This window comes from Vigna angularis, chromosome 2 (assembly GCF_016808095.1).
Source record: "Vigna angularis cultivar LongXiaoDou No.4 chromosome 2, ASM1680809v1, whole genome shotgun sequence".
Lineage (NCBI taxonomy): Eukaryota > Viridiplantae > Streptophyta > Magnoliopsida > Fabales > Fabaceae > Vigna > Vigna angularis.
Genome location: NC_068971.1, coordinates 38,133,105 through 38,151,630, shown reverse-complemented (window position 1 = coordinate 38,151,630; position 18,526 = coordinate 38,133,105). Strand labels below are relative to the sequence as shown.

Below are 18,526 nucleotides of genomic sequence, written 5' to 3'. Positions count from 1 at the left end.
TATTTTTTTGTGAATTTCAATTTGAAACAAAACATCTTTACAGTTTTTATTAAAATGGTCTTATAATACTCATCTAATAATTAATTTAATTAAATTATTGATGTTTTTAATATAAATATATTTTTATTCTTATAATATAATCTTTTATTTAATACATTACATTTCATGTCAGGTATAAGTTTTGGATGCCACAACGATAGGTTTTGTGTGGCGATGAGTGAATGGCAAGCCTGCATGTACAGCTGGCAGTGTGTGGCATTGTTGTGGTCAATTTAATGAAGCAATTGTATAAAAAAATTAAAATTGTTAGGTAAGCATAAAATTGTTAAATTTTTCTTTCACGTGTTAGAGGTTGTTTGCATGGATTAAATAATATGCAAACATTCTTAAACATTTCAGGATTTTTAAAAAGTGTTTAGAAAGTTAGAAAATCAATAACAAAGATAAAATTTATTTTTATACTGGTTCATTATAACTGAATTACGTCTAATTCTTTTTTAAGCACTATTAAAGAATTTCATTATCTGTAAAAAGATATAATAAATTTTACTACTCTTGGTTTACAAGGAGTATAACCACTCCTGATATAAAATAGTCTAACTGACGTTTAAATCCCTCCTCCTCAGTTAAACAACAAAGTGTTTTAAATCATTTTTGAGTATCCAAAAATAACAAAGTGTTTTTAAAACAAGTATAGATTGAGAAGCTCTCTTTGAGAGGAAATCAATACAAATTTTATATGAAAACTTGTTAAAACGAGTTTTCTTTTTTTAAAGAGTTAGACGATGCAAAAGAATGGTATCGTAAGATTATATGCAAAAATTGTTGGTCTTCTTATCATGCAGTCTTTTTTATATAGGCAGCTTCGAAAAAGACCATTACTCACTCATAAGCATTGACTCTGATGTAGGTGTTGCAGCCTTTTGTACTAGGTCAGATGGTACTTTGTTTTTGCAGAGACAATTGTGCTGTTTGTACGGATTGGGTAGACATAAGGCATTAGAGAAACATTCCTAGAATGTCTTCACATTTCTTAACGTTCTTTTGAACAAGTGCAAAACTTTTGAATAAAATATTTGTCCTTTATGTATCTGCAAAGATAAATAGAAAACAACAAAACAAATAAAGAAGTATTCTTCATACATTTCGATTTAAAATGTTAGACATTCATTAAAACGTTTAGCCTGATCCATGTACTATAGTGTTTATGCTAGTTTGTTTATCAAATCATTGCGTTTAGAGTAATCTATTGTGTTTATGCTAGACTTTTCTTTTTAGCGTTTAGGATAGACTTGCGTATATTGTTTAATCATATATAGTGTTCAACTTGTTATCCTAAACGATGATTTCTATAGACATCATTTCGCTGGATGCTTTTGTTTAACTTCAAAATAAAGGGTTCCCAAATTTTTAACATGCACTAATAAAAAAAATTTTGTAAAGAAAAGAAAGTTTATGAAACTTTACACTATACTAAAAACTCTTCTTCACTTTGCACATTTGTCTTGATGTTATTTAAATTTAATATTTTTATACTAGGGATATGATGAGTTTCATTATGTATCTACCACCATTATGCTTGATCAAGTAAAACAATGGTTCATGCATAATTTTATTGAAACTTATAAGTGGTTTTAACTAGGATGATTTTGAGTTGAAGAAACACACTAGTACAAAAAAGAAATATTAAATCATTTTTTTAGACCATATTACATCGACTAGAAAATTGATGTAATATTAGAAAACTAATGTAACACTGAACGATGTAAGGTGGTAAAAATCGATGTAATATCATAAAAAAATGACTTTGATTCATGTTAGATATATTATTTATATTTTATCTTTATCTTATATTTATCTTTTATCTTTAGTTAGTTTGTTATTATTTCTTAATTGTATTTTGCACTTAGCTCATATTTCTTCTATTATATATACAATACCCTATGTGTATATTCAACACAATGAAGATTAATTTTATACATAGTTTTTACTAAATTCAATATGACATTAGAGTCAAGTTCTTTTATATAAAATATTTCATCGCCTCTACAACTACATTTGTCGTTATCGGTGCAACATTGTCTACCATCATCGCTACCGAAGTTCTAGTTTTGACTGATGACCACATGATTTTGATCGTCTCAGTTACGTGACCATCGTACCGTCAACCTCGCCTTCATTAGAGCTCTTACGCGCTCTAAATGCCTTCCAAAATTGTGGATCTGCTCTCCTTTTCGTCTTGCGTGGTGGTATGTTTGACAGTGATTCATAGGGTTGAGGTTGCCTTTTTTTCCTCTTTCAAGTCCGTCATGCGTGGTCACACATCTCGTCTCCTCTTAGGAAACTATTCAGAGCGTTGAGGTCTCTATTTTTCCTCTTTTAGGTGCCTTGATCGGATAATCTCGGATTTTTAAGGTTTCTCTCTCTTGTTCATCCATGGCTTCTTTCGCTATCTCTTCTAACCTCTCTTTTGTCACCGCTACATTTAGCCCGTCTATGTATGTTTTTTCTCCAATGGCAAATATGACTTTTGTTAGTTTATTTATAGTCATGGTGGCTCTTTAGCAATGGTCTCTTTGTCCATTAGATGTCAACAATGTATTCCTCAATGACGATTTACAAGAAGAGATTTATATGGAGCAACCTCCTAGATTTGTTGCTCAAGGGGAGTCTTTTAGGTTGATATTTCGTCTTCATAAATGATTAATAATTTGGTGTCACTCGAGTGTAGAAGCATATGTTTTCACTAAGTCTATATTGATTATATTAGTAGCAAGTTTGGTACATACGATTTGTATACACCAGCTTAAGGGGAAGTGTTAAGTATATTATCTTTATCTTTTATCTTTTGTTTGTTTGTTATTATTTCTTATATTATAAATACAATACCCTATGTTTATATTCAATACAAGGAAGATTAATCTCATACATAGTTTTTATTATATTCAACAATTCAGAATAAACCATTATAATAAGGAAAGAATCATCAATCAGAGAAGGAGATATTACATCGGTTAAGGTCACAATCGATGTAATATGTACTATTTTTTTAAAATACAATATTTGTTTCTATAGTCTATTCCATAACCTGGAAAAGACAAACACATTCTAGATTCCAAACAAACACATTCTAGATTCCAAACAATTCAAATACGTGTTGTTTTGTAATGATAGTTCTCCTAAGATACAATAAAATACTAAAACATATTAAAACTATTATGATAAAGGTTAAGGCATCAAAATACTTAAACATCCAAATAAAATATTCCTAATGGCTATGAAACTAATTTTTATGCCTAAAAAAATATCTTGCCTATTCCATTTAAATTTCTTCAAGTATGTTTATTCTCAATGGTTCAACACCCTCAAAAACTTGAAATACGAAATATATATATTAATTATGTTATAATATAACATAGGAAGCAAAGTTAAACATTTATAGTTAAAGAAACTCTTACATCAGCCCATGAATCAACAATTTTAACACAAGCTATAATCCACATCCAATGCATAATTTAGTATCCACACTTCTAGCTTCCATATTGCTTATTACACTAATATATGAAATTTATGTAATTAATATACGAAGAACTAAAAGAATTTAGTTTATAATATATAGATTAAAGGTAAACTACATACCATAGGATAAATCCAATCAAGATAGGATGAAGATGTTTTGGATTTACCATTTAACACTAAAAATAAAATTCACTTGTAATTTACTAGATAATCATGATAAAACACATTACTTTTGTAATTAATACATACTTTTATATTAAAGTTTTTAGTTCATTGTTTGGTTAAAAGTTTTTGGTTCTTTGTTTGGTTTCTTGTGCAATGAATAAAACCACAATATGGTTCGAGATAAATAATAATAAACTACCAATGAAACCTATTAAATAAGGATTTTAGTTAATGATTTAAAATTAGTTAGATAATAACTAAAGTGATTGAATTCAACTTACACATGAATATAAGGGGCGATGTAAATTTTTTTCTTGGATGCATGAATCTATCCTTGAATGTAAGTTTGAGAATGTTGATTTATTCCCATAATTTTGTATAATTTGAGTCTTAAGGAAACCATAAATATCAATATTCCCATATTGACAATTAATTCATTTATATACCTGCATTGATGCAAATTCATAAGGTTTAGGTTGATTTCACAAAACATAAGTTAAATGCAAAATATAAATTTAGGGTCTACTTACATCATCCAAAGTTGAATCATTGCACGGTTCAACATCTAACTACCTAGATTATTTCAAACAAATATGATATGTTTATATACAAAGGTATATCACCATTGTCAAGGCCAAAAATTGTTGCATCCCAAGGAATGGCACAAGGTGCTTGAAACAAATCAGACGAAGCCCTAACCTACTCCTAAATTGGATTAACATTCTAGTGTGGTTGGGGCTTGGGCTCAAGGCTTGAATGAGATGCAATTGGGGATTTTTGCGTAATTCTATGGTCCTATAAAACATAGTAACAAACTTAAATATGAGGTTTTTTTAAAGGCTATGTAATAATGTGATTAAGAAAAACATACCTTCTTTGTTGAAAAATACTTAATTAAGTCTTTAAGTCATAAGATAAAGGTTTTAATTGTGACACAGTACTTGAACCTCCATTGTAGGCACTGGTACTAAAGTAGTGACATCTCTAATTTCTTCAACTACCACTCTAAACAAACCATTGAGCATTAGCATAGTGTGCATGGTGGACCCTCCTGGATAAACTCTCCCAATGGCCACTACACGAGGAACATCTCCAACAAACAACTTAAAACGATAAGAGATGTAAGTTTCTATGTCCTCATATTCAATCTCTACGACACAACTACCTTTGGTGTTACGAGGATTCATTTGTCTCACACCCACACCAAAACCAACAATACGCACATGACTAGGGTGCTCTTTAGTACTAATAGTAGTGGTCAATATGTCACGACAACCCTAAGAGACAAAACTACCTTGTGAACTTTGTTCTACAAGTTCATCTTGTAAAAAAGAAATACATTTTTACTCATAATACAAATTGGAATAAGTTATTAACATCTTTATGGTAACTTATAATTCATTGAGCAATCATCAGTAATTTCTCAAATGTCATTTGTCCTCCTACTTTTATATGAGTCATCTTTCATTTCTCATGACGACTAAGAGGAGATGGAAGAGAAAAAACTACTTCACTAAAAGATATGTCCATTTGTTTCTTTAACTCCTCTTCCATCATTCTCTTTTCTAATAAGTCATACCTTTCTTGTGATAGTCATTGGGAAGTAACATGCTTTCATTGGATAGCTTGAGCTTTATTTCTCTTTTCCTGTTAAAGAAATAATATTAATAAATAGTGAATGCTACTGTAAGTTCATTAAAGTGTAATGTCAACAAAAAATAGACCTACAAAGAAAGATCTTGTAGACTCTGAACAAAATATTTCCATGTCTTCTTATCTATCCAATGTAACATGTCTTTCTCCCAAATTTTAGTTGATGATAACTTGTGTTTTCTTCTCATATCGAACAAGCATAATGTCCGTTTACACTATAACCACTCAAGTTTCCATACACCGAAAAATCATTAATGATCAAAATAACAAAGCTCATAAATTGAAATTGACATTTTCAAATGCATTAAACCCCTCAACTCCTTCATCCCACAACAATCTTAAATCTTCTACTAATGGAGCTAGATAAACATCAACCTCAACCAGAAGTCGGCTAAATTTGACCTAGTCAATCTTGATCGAAATTCAACTAAGACAACCTTTACCAAAATTCAACCAAGATAACCCTGTCCAAAACTCAACCCCACCCTTAGTTGTAGGTAAAGACAAACCAAATCAGATTGATTTTGAATCAGACCTAAACCCTAAATTGGCTCAAACCAAAGATTGACTTAAACTAAAATTTAAGACAAATCAACCGTCCAAAAGATCAAGACAAATCTATTTAGACTAAAAATTGAGATAAATTGATTTAATCAAAGATTTAATAATATATTTAAGAGAACTAATATCTTTTTAATATTTAAAAAGAAAGCCCATGAACTCCCATAAAAATTGTGGACATGTTGGATTCTAGGAACTTTTTCAATTAGAGACTTTTTAACCATATGAACTATTTTGATTTTGCAACTATAGTCATCTTCAAATAAACGCCTTGCAGTTGCATGAATGGTGATTAATAGCATTTAGTAAAACGGGAAACTAAAGATGAATTACTAGCATTCACATAATGAGATGATTTGCACAAGTTTGATATTTTTGTAAAGCAATACTAAAATATGGGAGTAGAAAAATTATCCCTGCACTTATGCTTTTCAAGGATAACATTTAGCCATCACCGGCTTCCAACTTTGATCAATCCCACCACTTCTTTATCCAGATTAATTGAATAAGTTATTTTTAAACATGATCAAGAGGAGATTCAAATGTATTACTCATGTGAAATAAATATTGGACGTGGCGCACAAAAATCAACTGGAGTAAGGATGGCCCAATCTGTACAAACTATCAGTATACCATTAAGGACTACTATATACAACCTGAACCTAGGATATACACCTTCCTCTGTCTTGACTCAGCTTGCCACCAGTATTTGTAGTTAGACGAGAACCAAGAAATTGGGAACTAGAAACTGTTGATCAACAAGGGAGCCAATGTAGCAGTCCCCACAAAAATGTCAATCCACAGGGCTGGAAATATGAGACATTAGTTACAAAATCTTTAGTTGTCTTGCCCTGATTCTGCTTTAGAACCTCCGGCACTAAAATCACGTGGAGGTGGAAATTGACTCTGCTCTGGAACAGTGGTAGCAGTCCCAGTAAAAGCATCTTCAACGTTCACATTCTTCTTTACCCTTTTCGGTCTCTTGGGTTTCTGACCCACTGGATCGACATCATCCAATTCGCTGTCCATGAATGCAGTACTAAATTCACTCATCTTTTGAGAATTCTTTGGCCTCGGCTTATCCGAGGCAGCTTTTCTCTGCACAAAGACATTATTATGTTTACCAAATTCACATAACATTCAAAATACAGAAAATATTTGGATTCCATGAACACGAGTACACCTAAAAATTCAAAGTCACTAAAATTCACACAAATGATCAAACTAGCAAAAGTATGAGGTTTTAAAAAATCACCGTGTAGGAAAGAGATGTTATGTTGCGTATGAACCCACCATCATGGGTACCACGATCGATTAAATGGTCAATTAGTTTATTGAAAATAAATTGTCTATCTCTTTTCTGTCATGGTACAGTGAAGAGTTATGGGTTAACTAGTTTTAAGGATAGTCACTCTGACATTTGTGCATTGCATATAAATAGACAGACTATTTCAAAATTATTGCATACTTGTGCTCTAAAGCTAAAGAGACTCATAATCAACATCTCCAAAAAAAACACAGAAATCGACTACTAAATTTCCTTTCAAACAACAGTACAGTAATATATTGATAAACTTAATGCCACTAAGCTTACCCTAAGAACTTTTATCACAGAGGAGTTTCCCGATTTCTTTTCAGCTATTTACATAAAAGCAAGCAAAAGTATGCTCAACCACATGCAGCAGATCATTCCATTCCAATAAGAAACTACAAACTTCCAATATAAATTAACAATTTTCTTTACGATGCAACGAACTGAAATGTGTATCTAGAATTTTTGTAACCAATAAATAAGAGATATAATCAATCAGCATCATCAACAACAAAAAAGACTTCTTGGAGGTCAAATCCTCTCCAGAAAATACATTGAAGCCTTATAATGATACCTTTTTATTACTGGACTTTGAACCCTCTGGATCCACGGCAGCATCATAATCTGAAGTACCCTGAGCTGCAGAGCTTGTTAGATCTTCCAGTGATGCATCACCATCTTCATTTACCCTAATGCCTTTCATAGGTTGTTTTTTCTTTTGCTTATCCTTTGCCTGGAAGGATAAGCAAGGTCAAACAATCAGAAAACTTTTCATAATTGTTCTAGGCTTTAAAGAACTTTTTCTAAAAGTGTTTCATTTAGTTAGCCTAGAATATTCAATACATAGTAAACTAATGAAGTCTGGTAACCAGATTCAAAACCAACCTGGAGAGGGATCTCCTTTAACTTCTGCTCCAACTGAGCATCATCTAGAAGCAAAGATACAACATCCTCGGGAGCTAAAAGATCACCACCGACAGATCCACCAGTCATGACAAGGTTCTGCACAGTACTTTTCTGACTCGCTCTAAGAAGAATCTTCTCTTCAACTGTCTCTTTACATATAAGTCGGTAAACAGTAACCTGCAAGTTAGAAGATGCATATAAAATCAGTTAATAAGCACTTGCAAACGAAAAAGGAATAGCTTTAATGTCTGAGAAAGAAAAAGGTGCACGATCCAGAGAAAGGCAAAGCATCAATTCCAGATATGCAATGAAGGAAAATCCAGAGCACAATTGTTGATATTCACAAAAAATATGTAATATTAACATCCATAGAACAAGTAGTTTGAGGGAGAAGTTGATGAGAGGTGGAACTAACATCTTTTGTCTGGCCCAAACGATGAGCTCTGTCCATTGCCTGTAGATCCAATGTTGGATTCCAATCACTCTCATAAAATATGACTGTGTCAGCAGCCGTCAAGTTGATACCTAACCCACCAGCTCTTGTACTCAATAAGAACACAAAAATATCATTCCTGCAACAAATTAATAAGAAATATCAAAAAACATATGTATAATAAAATAAGTAATGATCAATAGTTGAACTAGAATACAATATGAAAAGATTACAAAGAAACTAGAAGACATTACCTATGCTGAAAGTCTCTGACCATGTCTCTACGATCCTGGATAGTGGATGATCCATCAAGTCTAAAATACTTATATTTTCTATAGTTCATGTAGTCCTGAAGATGATTGAATTACAAGTCAGAATATATAAGAAAAAAAGAGAGTTAAAAAGACAAATTGAACATGTTGCCCCGTCCTCTGTATACTGATCTTGGCAGGAAGGGTTTCCAATTCGAAATCACTGAAAATTTGAACTTTACCCAGAAATCCCAAGTTCCCAACTTCTTCAAAACATAATTGAACAGAACTCATCTTACCTTTAGGACAATAACAACATACATGTATACACACAAAACATGCAACTTCTATGTCTCCTCATAAGTTGATTTCATTTGAGTAGTAATCACTACATTTAAGGCAAACAAATTCATGCTAAAGGGTTCTAGTAAGTAACTAATTTTGTTCATTCATTATTTACCCATGTTTCACATCTTTGATTTGGACATCTCAGAAATATACAATCCTGGATTTTTATATTTATTTACACACAATCAATATTAATAAGTTGAACATCATGAAATGTTGAAATTACCTCCAAAATATTCAACATTTTGGTCATCTGAGCAAACAAGAGTACACGATGATTTCCTGCTCTTAAGCGTTTTAATAATATATCAAGTGTTTGGAGCTTTCCAGAGTCCTGTATGAAAATTATGTAAATTAGATTATCTATTCAACATGAAAGTTGAGAGAAGAGAGGAGATTCCATGAGCAAGAGAATCAACAAAACTAAAAGCAACACTTACAGTGAGCAACTTCGAAGGGTCAAAATTGCGCATTGGTGGAGAAGTTCCAAAAATGCTATGTGTTAACTGAAGCGCAGGGTGAGAAACAGGTAATTCAGAATCTATCTCTTGAATTAAATGGTGAGGAGCATCTGGCTTTCTAGGTCCATTATAATCAGATGTACGTGCAAATCCCACAAATAACCTCTTAATCGTGGGATCATGTAATTCTTCAATCATTTTATAGTAGAAGTTTCTATTTGAGCAGTGAAGACCAATCTATGAAAACGAAAAGAAGAAAATGGTCAATGATAAATTATCATTCTATTTAAAAAGGAACTAAAAACGAGGCAACAAATTTTGGAAAATCATAAATGAAGAGCAGATAATAGAGAAAAATAACATACAGGAGGAGCTCTACTTTGTGGGATATATGTGTAAGCAGAGTGAACAAGCCTGGCGTTTGATAACAGCCTATCTTCATGTGGGACAATCAAGGCCTCAAAAGGAGCATGGCTGGGTCCAGTCTGCAATCTTTCCTGCAGAAACTGAGCCTCGGATCTCGTTGGCACCAATAACATTCTTGTAACCGTTCTGACCTTTTCTTTCTCAAGGTAACTACATTCTGGGTCATCATCTATGGTCTCAGTTAGAAAGTCTACAGCTTCATCAATGAATTTACGTTCCCATCTCGTAATAGAAAATAATAGTCGCTCCACAAAAGAAGCAGTAGCCAGAAACATCACCTCTTGTGGAGACAAATCCATCAAATGGATAAAACCTAGGTTTCCACTTGTACTGTACGTGTCTTCTGAGAATACAGATCGAAAAACGTTTTCTGGTCTAAAAATACTAAAATGTTTCTGAAAAGATTCTCTGGAGACACCCCGACCAACAGCTGATCCAAAAATCTCTGAACTTTGTACAATTTCTTCATAGACAAGTTTTGGCATCTGAAAGATCATTGGGAAATTAACAAAAGCAGTAAAAAGAATTAAAGGAAGCATAGTCGACTTTAGATAGAAGCAATTTAGTAGGGAAAAGAGAAAACCTTAATCCAAAGACAACCAAATATCAGCATGACATGAGATATGGAAAATACTTTCCTTTCACAGTAAAAATGCAACAGTTTCCATGCATATCACTAAGGCAGCAACTCAACACATGGAACCCACTAACCTTCTCGTTACAGCTTTAATTTACCCTCTATCTTCCCTCAGTTCTACATTATTTGTTTCTTTCTATATTTAAGTTCTCACATTAAAAGATATAGCATCCCTCTATCTTCCACATCCTCTTTCGTTCAGCTCAAATCTCAACCAGTGTCAGTATTACAGTCTAATACCATCAAAAACCTTCTTTAAAGTTACCAACTCAACAGATAACAGTGTATAAACTAAAAAGCACACTAAAATTTCAATTGGTGCCCTTCTAAATGAATAGGAAACTGAACTGCAATATTTCAACATTGCCCAGAGTCCTAAGTGAACTTGCATGTATTCATGGATCAAATTAGCTTTTCTGTCTAAACTGCTATAGCATCAAGGATAGTTTAAGAGTACAAAACAACATATCATACAATATGAAGATTTCCTACCATTAACACGTGATCTAATAGGAATGGAGAGACATAATTCCAAAGAAACCAATATGCATAAGTTTGCAACAAAACAACCAAATAAAATTGAATGTTTTGACATAGTGAATAAAGCATTATGAGGAAATACCTCATATGATATGGGGTTGTGACCACCAGAATAATAAATATCCTCCAATTCCCCAAATGGAGGAGGTGGAAGGGAATTCGGAATCTCTGCAAAGTAGAGGTATGTGCTTCCCTCACTCCTTTCAAACAACTCTGGATGGTTGCAAACCTATCATATGTGCAAAGAGTAATATTTTTTACAGGCTCTCTTGGTGAAAAAACAATCCTTATCTCAAAATGAATTAATACAAAACTCACATTAAAAATTATGAACAAAGAGAAAAGAAAGCCAGAAGTATTATGGATTGTCTACCTTCCTTAGTTGAATAACAATGTTCATTAAATTCAGAATTCTCTTCTCATTGAGCTGCCCACGATTACTGTCAAACAATTCGGCAAGAGAGATCTTGTTCTTAATTGCTTGATAAAAAGCCTGTTGCCGAGAACTGAGCTTACAGTGCACAGTAACCTCAGTTTTTCTAGTCAGCTCAGAAACCACATCCTTTTTAACACGCCGCAGCATGAAAGGCTTTAGAATTGAATGCTGTGAGGAGAAGCAATAATTAGAGCTCTAAGATAAGGATTTAAAACGATAAAAAAAAAGTTAATGAGGTAGTGACCGCAATAATAAAATAATAGTCACCACATAACAAATCTTATTGTAATTTTAATCATTATATCCCAGACAGAGTTCTATAAATTGTGAATATAACATACTATTCCTACAACAATCAAAATAAGAACTTGATGAATGGCACCAACAACTTCCCCTATTGTGAAACACCAAGCAATTAACCTACATTCCAAAAATTGGCTATTTAAATGCCTATAAAATTTCTTGTACAAAAAATCCAGTATAATGTAAATTATAATAACACATCCTAGTCATCTCGTTGTGCAATCAACAAGAAACTTACCAATCGATTAAGCTGGTGCTCATTCAGAGTACCTCCATGTTCGGCATGGTTCTCAATTCTGACATGCGTAGATCATAAAAAGATTGTTAGACCATAGTTAAATACCTCCTACCCAACATATCCAGGGACTTTAAGGTGGAATATATACCCTTTAGAAAACCACTCATTAAATTGTTCATGGCTGTCAAATAAAGTTGGCATGATGAAGTGAAGAAGAGCCCATAACTCAGCCATGTTATTCTGAATGGGTGTACCAGTCAGCAGTAGGCGATTCCGACAATTAAAACTGAGAAGTGTCTTCCATCTTATACTGTGAAATAAAAGAAAATTAAAGGGGAAATCATAAGATGTTAATATAACTTCTTCACTGACTACATAATCAACACAATATTCACAAAACTGGTGAAGATACAATCCCTAAAAATGCAAAATATAAACTAATTAATCAGATCTTTTTTTCAGTTAAAAGGATGGAATAATGATCAATTAACAATAGATTTCATTAACTAATGCACCACAGAAACAAGATATCAACAAACCTTGTCGAACTTTTGATTGCCTGGGCTTCATCTAAAACCATATACTGCCATTTCACTCGACGAAAATACTTCTCATCAGATACTAATAGCTGGTAGCTTGTGATGAGAATGTGAAATTTAGCTTCCCTGGTAAAACAATTACAAAACAAAAGAAATGAAAATTAAAGACCAAGCAAATAAATTACAATGGAGCTTATAATTGTAGATGAGGGACAAAATATAGATTAGATCAATCACACAGTTCAAAAGGTTGAAAAGCATGATGATTATACTTACTAAAATAAAAAGGAATTCCAACATTGGCATCCTGTTTTTTTACTTTGTTAAAAGCCAATTGTTTTGTTTAACAATAACTTAAAAGCGAGAACCATTATTCCATGTCAATCACAAAATATCACCCATTAAATAAAGCTCAAATTTTAAAGAAGTTCAAAATTTACAAACCATATTTGCAGTTTTACACCAGTTTTTTTCTTTTTTTCAGATTTCAAGTTTTAAATTAAAGATGGGCAAATTTCTGCAAAAAGAAATTAACATTACCTACGGTATAGATCCTTTGGGTTAATACTTTTCCTAAGTACTGTCCGCTCTGAGAGTCCGCCCCAGTACGGAAGTCTTTTCAGTTCTGGGCAGAAGCGCTCAAGTTCCTCATTCCAATTATTTAATACTGAAGCAGGTGCAACAACCAGAAAAGGTCCCCATATGTTTTTTTCCTGATAAGGACAACAAGGTTACAATAAAGTCACAAAAATGTACAAAAAAAGGTGGATGAATAGCTACCTCAGCTAAATGGGCCAAGAATGCCATGGCCTGAATAGTCTTTCCAAGTCCCATTTCATCTGCTAGAATACCATTTAAACCCTGAAAGTAACCAAAATCCTTCAAATTCATAACCAAATGAAATAAATCATACTTTATTAAGAATTGCTCGAACCTGTTCGTAACAATTTACAAGCCACTGCAGACCCTTTAGCTGATATTCTTTAAGAACACCTTTAAATAATTCAGGTGTCCGAACTGTGGATGCCACTGGCATGGTGGAGCTGCAACACAACAATTCAAAACCTCAATTCAAATTAATACAATAATACTTAACACATACCTAATATTATCCAAATGAACATCAAGAAAAATTTGCATGTACATTGTACATGCACTCTAGAAGTACATTAAAATGGCAACAGATAAAGAGAGAAGAAACTCACGGGGTTTGCAAATCAATATTACTCGCTCCAGCAACATCTGGTGGAAGTGAATCTGTTTCACCAGCTTGGCGCAGCCTCAAGCATTCAGTGTCAAAAGCACTTGTCAAACTTCTTTGCTTAAAAACTGCTTCTTGTGCAGCCTTCAAAGCTTCCTTCTTCAATTCAGCCTCTTCAGGATCTTCCTCGTCTTCAGGCTTAGCATCTGCAGAGTCATCAATCATTGCATCTTGGTCATTTGCATCTTCTTCTACGGTGGGTAAAGTTTCTGAAGATAGCAAGTTTGACTTGTTCTGCATAAAGTGACTGTACAGCTCAGTTTGTTGTATAAGAAAATTAAGCCTTTGTTGTTGCCTCTTTGCCTCTCGAAGCTCCTGTTCACGCCTCAAAGCTTCTGCTGCTTCTTTTTCCTCCCTCTTCCTCACTTCTGCCTGCCAAGGAAAGAAATAAAATACTTATAGTGTATCCAAGTCTAATGTACGAGTTACAAATGTACACTAGCACAACATATTCAGATTCAAAAAAATAAATACAGGTACATGTTGCCATATCTGCATGTCTCCACCAAATGGACTACGCATTTTAAGTCGTGTCAAGACCAACAACGTGGTTTGCTTGATATCTATTGAAAAACATCCCAATTCATTCATCTTCTGTATCTCAGATGGACCAAAAACATCAAAATTCAGTACCTTAGAGCCAAAATTAAATAATTTAGTTTGAAAGAAGTGTACAATACTGTCACCTTCAACAATCATTACCACTACATGTAAAATACAGTGACATCATTCCAATGGTAAGAGATTACAAGACCATTATCCAATAGACAAAAAACATACATCTATCCATTGCAAGCAGAGAGATACACAAGTGGGTAAGAACTAGTCTTGACTATCATCCACAAACTTGTCTTCCAAGGTGAAGGTAGTGTGCAAGGGAGGTATGCAGCCATCATGACACACAAAAGTCCCCAAAATCACATCTAAAATCCCCACAATCACATCTAAAAAATTATCTCTTGACATCCATGTGGTTCCAGTGTTCAATACTCAGAATCGGAAAATCAAAAAATTTAAGGAAGGAATTAAAATATACCATCTCTTTATCTATTCGTTTCCAGAACAGCAACATGTCTCTAGCTAGTTTCCGGGTGCGCATTCCGGCAGCCCTTGTCCATTTAAGGGATCTACTAACTTTCATTCTAACCTGAAAGAGCAAAAGGTCCAGATAAGTTAGTGTAGACAAAGTGCCATGTACAAAGCCTACCAACAAAATCTTTACAGCAACACTCGAGTTATACCACAAATCAACACAAATATAACAGACAAAATGTATTATTAAAGGAGTGAAATAAGGGACCATGCCTCTCTTTGACAAATCTCTGAGACTCTCTTGGCATCAATAAGCTGCTTTCGATGAAAAGTAGTGAAGTTCCTATGATGCTTTGGTATGTCCCTTCTGACAATATTAACCCAAATCTTACCACATCGTTCTGTTTCCTCCTTCTCTATCAAGGCAGGATCTTTTTTCACTTTTTGTTTCTTAGGTAGGCTTCTTTCAATGATCTAAAACAATCCAAAACAAAGCTAAATGATAAAAAGAAATAGACGGAGAGTGTAAAGAGAAAAACATCTTCATATTATATGATAGATACCTCATAGGTGTCACCTTTCTCTAAAACTTTCACATAATAAACCTGCAATACACCACCCTCGGACAAAATAGACCGCCTTATGCTTCCCGCTGCCCCCTCTGGAATGGAGGAATTCAAATCAGCATCAGACACTTTCAGACTGAATTTATGAGCAGAATTTGAAGCTCCTATGACCTTCAGCCGTGCCTGTAGTGATTCATATTGGGGTAATGCTTCACCCATGCCAGCTCGGTTTCTATTCCCAAATCTTTTATCAGCTGCCATCATCTCAGCCAATGAACCCAAATCCAAGGTGCCCTTTAAGTAAAAATCATCAACATGGATATCCGAGAAGCTTGGGAGGTTTAGAGCTCCAGCCAACTTATCATAGATAGGAGGAATCTTGTAAATGATTCCATCCCCAATATCCAAAGATGCAGGTTCATACATAATCCTGAAAGGAGTTCACAAACGCAAGGTAAATTTCATCTTAAACAACGATTCGTGATTCCAAAAACTTAAAACACCATTAAAAGGCAAACCTATCAGCAGTGCCATATTGTGGGGTGAAATCTACATCACGGTAGTTTCCTGGTTTCTGGGAGCTCGAATCATTCATCCATTCTGACGTAGTCTCCACAGCATGTAATCCTCCCCTGCGCTCATTCCCTGACTTCCGAGCTTTCAACCCTGTGCTGCTTTTCCCAGGTGCAACAGCAGCTTGATTTTGGGCAGGACTACTCATTGTATCCTTTAACCTCCTCTTGTATTTCTGAATATGCTCTCCCAACATTGATCGATATCGCTCCTCTGTCATGTGTGTCTCATAAAAACCGCTCCTATCCTCACTGTCACGGTTCAGAGACCACCTCCTCTTCTTCAACAAACTCGCCTCCCTTCCATGCACATTCCCATTACTGTGATTTGTAATCCCCCCACCTACTCATGGACGTATCACAAAGATACAGAACACACTTATATTCAAGTCCCAACTCTCAAACCAACGAACAAAAAAACTACTCACTAGCCAAACAGTAAAATCTACAATAGTGGAAATTCAAGTAATAGTGTCTCATATAAACAGAAAAAATATATATATATCGAAATAGTGTCTACCTTGGCTGCCTCTGCTCTCATCCTGACTACTATTTCCATAATAATCAAAATCATCATCGTGTTGTGGAAGTTGAAAGTTCACCAAAGACTACAAAACAATGCAGTCAAAAAAAAACAGAAGAAAAAATAGCAATATCCTCAAATTTCTTTTCAAAAGAAAATGCAAACTGTTAAAATTAAATTCAAATAAATTCCACAAGTAAATCATAAGAAACCACGGAAAAGGTAATTAGGACAGAAACGTTGAGAATAAGCGCAAAGGTTTCGTCGAAGAAGATAACTGGTACGGACCTCGAGATTGAAAAGAGTGGAGTAAGGGAGTGAATCCTTCGATTTCGGTCGGTGATCCATGTGGTGCGACGCGACTACTTCGAGAACGAAGGAACCCTAGTTTTTGGACGAAGCATGAGAAGAAGAAGAAGATGAAGTAGAAGAAGAAGAAGAAGCGTAACCCTAAAAGAAAAAAGGGAAACGGGGTGGTGCGCAGGATAAGGCGAAGGAAAGAGACGAGAAAGAGTATCGAGAATGGAAGCACTGACGTTGACTAACGTGCGCTGGACAGGTGACACTAACGCTAAAATGCGCTTCCCTGTGTGTTAGGATTGACGGTGGGATTTCCCGTGTCTAGACGGCGAGATGAAACGGAAGGGAGATGGAATTATTTTTTTCGAATGTAAAAAAAAAAAATATCCTTACAGTAACACCATTAAATGTAAATATTTTCTTAGTGGAATTCAATCTTTAATTTGCCATAAACTAATTATTCTTTTAATATATGAGTAACCTGATATAATAATAATTATAATAATAATTATAATAATAATAATTATTATTATTATTATTATTATTATTTGAATCATGGTAAGTATGAGCTCGACTATTGGGTTGATGTCAACTTCTGGAATCAAACTTGATCCAACAAAACATTTGTTGAGACCACAATTAAAAAAAGTTTATTGCGATGACAAGTCCTTGAAAATAGACTGGTCAATAAAATTTCTGAACAAGAATATAGCTAGTATGATTAAGCCCATAAGAGAATATTAGCACAAAATCAATATGATAATTGTGATTAAAGTCTGATATGGAAAATAAAAACCTGTTACAATTTTTATAAATAAAAATCCAAATCAAATAATTGGTGATAGTTAATTGCTATATTTAATATTAAACACTTTTATAGTGATTTAAATATTAGAGTAACTTTTACACGTGTTATCCAAACAATTTTAAACTTTTTACAGTACTAAACAGACTAAAAATAATCAAACTGAATTATAAAAAAGAAAGAAAAAAACTGAACTATCTTAGGGTTACTAATATTTGAACTGATACTGTAAAAACAAAAATATTTACCATTTCTTATGCATATAATTTAAAGAAAAAAATATTATACTAGTCACCAACTCTTATGAAAACTTATTTGACTTATAAATTTAAAATATAATATAAACTAAAATTAGATAGTAAAATAGTTGTTAATTAATTAATTGAATCAGAACATATATATTTGTTATAAGTTGTTAGTTAACATAATCAAATGAAAAATATATTTATGAATGTTAAAAATAAAAATAATAATAGTAAATTTTAAGGAGAAGAAAATGAATGAGTCTAGGTGACAAAACTTCTTTTATATTATATTTTATAATAAATCAACATTATGTTACTTCTTTAATCATATCAAATGCATTTTTTTATCTTGACCCAACAATTAAATTTTACTAATTTATCATAAATAATAAACTATTATAATTATTTTATGTAAACTCTTTTTTCCACCATATTGTTTATATATATATATATATATTTATATATATATATATATATATATTTATATATATATA

The 18,526-nt window shown here is 33.2% G+C and overlaps 1 protein-coding gene across 1 annotated transcript; it reads right to left on the bottom strand.

The window, feature by feature from the left end:
• Nucleotides 1-6,395: 6,395 nt before the first annotated feature.
• On the bottom strand, nt 6,396-17,307 carry LOC108331535 (chromatin-remodeling ATPase INO80). The gene is made up of 23 exons (XM_017566278.2): nt 16,971-17,307; nt 16,680-16,767; nt 16,106-16,502; nt 15,585-16,017; nt 15,295-15,495; nt 15,026-15,136; nt 13,934-14,361; nt 13,663-13,771; nt 13,509-13,589; nt 13,269-13,441; nt 12,729-12,854; nt 12,338-12,499; nt 12,190-12,247; nt 11,586-11,816; nt 11,295-11,441; nt 9,975-10,520; nt 9,589-9,846; nt 9,375-9,482; nt 8,804-8,898; nt 8,532-8,688; nt 8,096-8,293; nt 7,785-7,943; nt 6,396-6,996 (listed from the first exon to the last, which is right to left on the bottom strand). Exons 1-23 carry the CDS (start codon nt 17,028-17,030, stop codon nt 6,736-6,738), a joined length of 4,587 nt encoding a protein of 1,528 aa, XP_017421767.1. The 5' UTR covers nt 17,031-17,307; the 3' UTR covers nt 6,396-6,735.
• Between the last annotated feature and the right edge of the window lie 1,219 nt (nt 17,308-18,526).

Coding starts and splice junctions, on each gene's coding strand:
- LOC108331535 (XM_017566278.2), bottom strand. CDS start 17,030: ATGGATCACCGACCGAAATCGAAGGATTCACTCCCTTACTCCACTCTT. Junction 11,442..11,585: donor TTGTTATTCAACTAAGGAAG/GTAGACAATCCA, acceptor CACATATGATAG/GTTTGCAACCATCCAGAGTT. Junction 9,847..9,974: donor CACAAAGTAGAGCTCCTCCT/GTATGTTATTTT, acceptor TCGTTTTCATAG/ATTGGTCTTCACTGCTCAAA.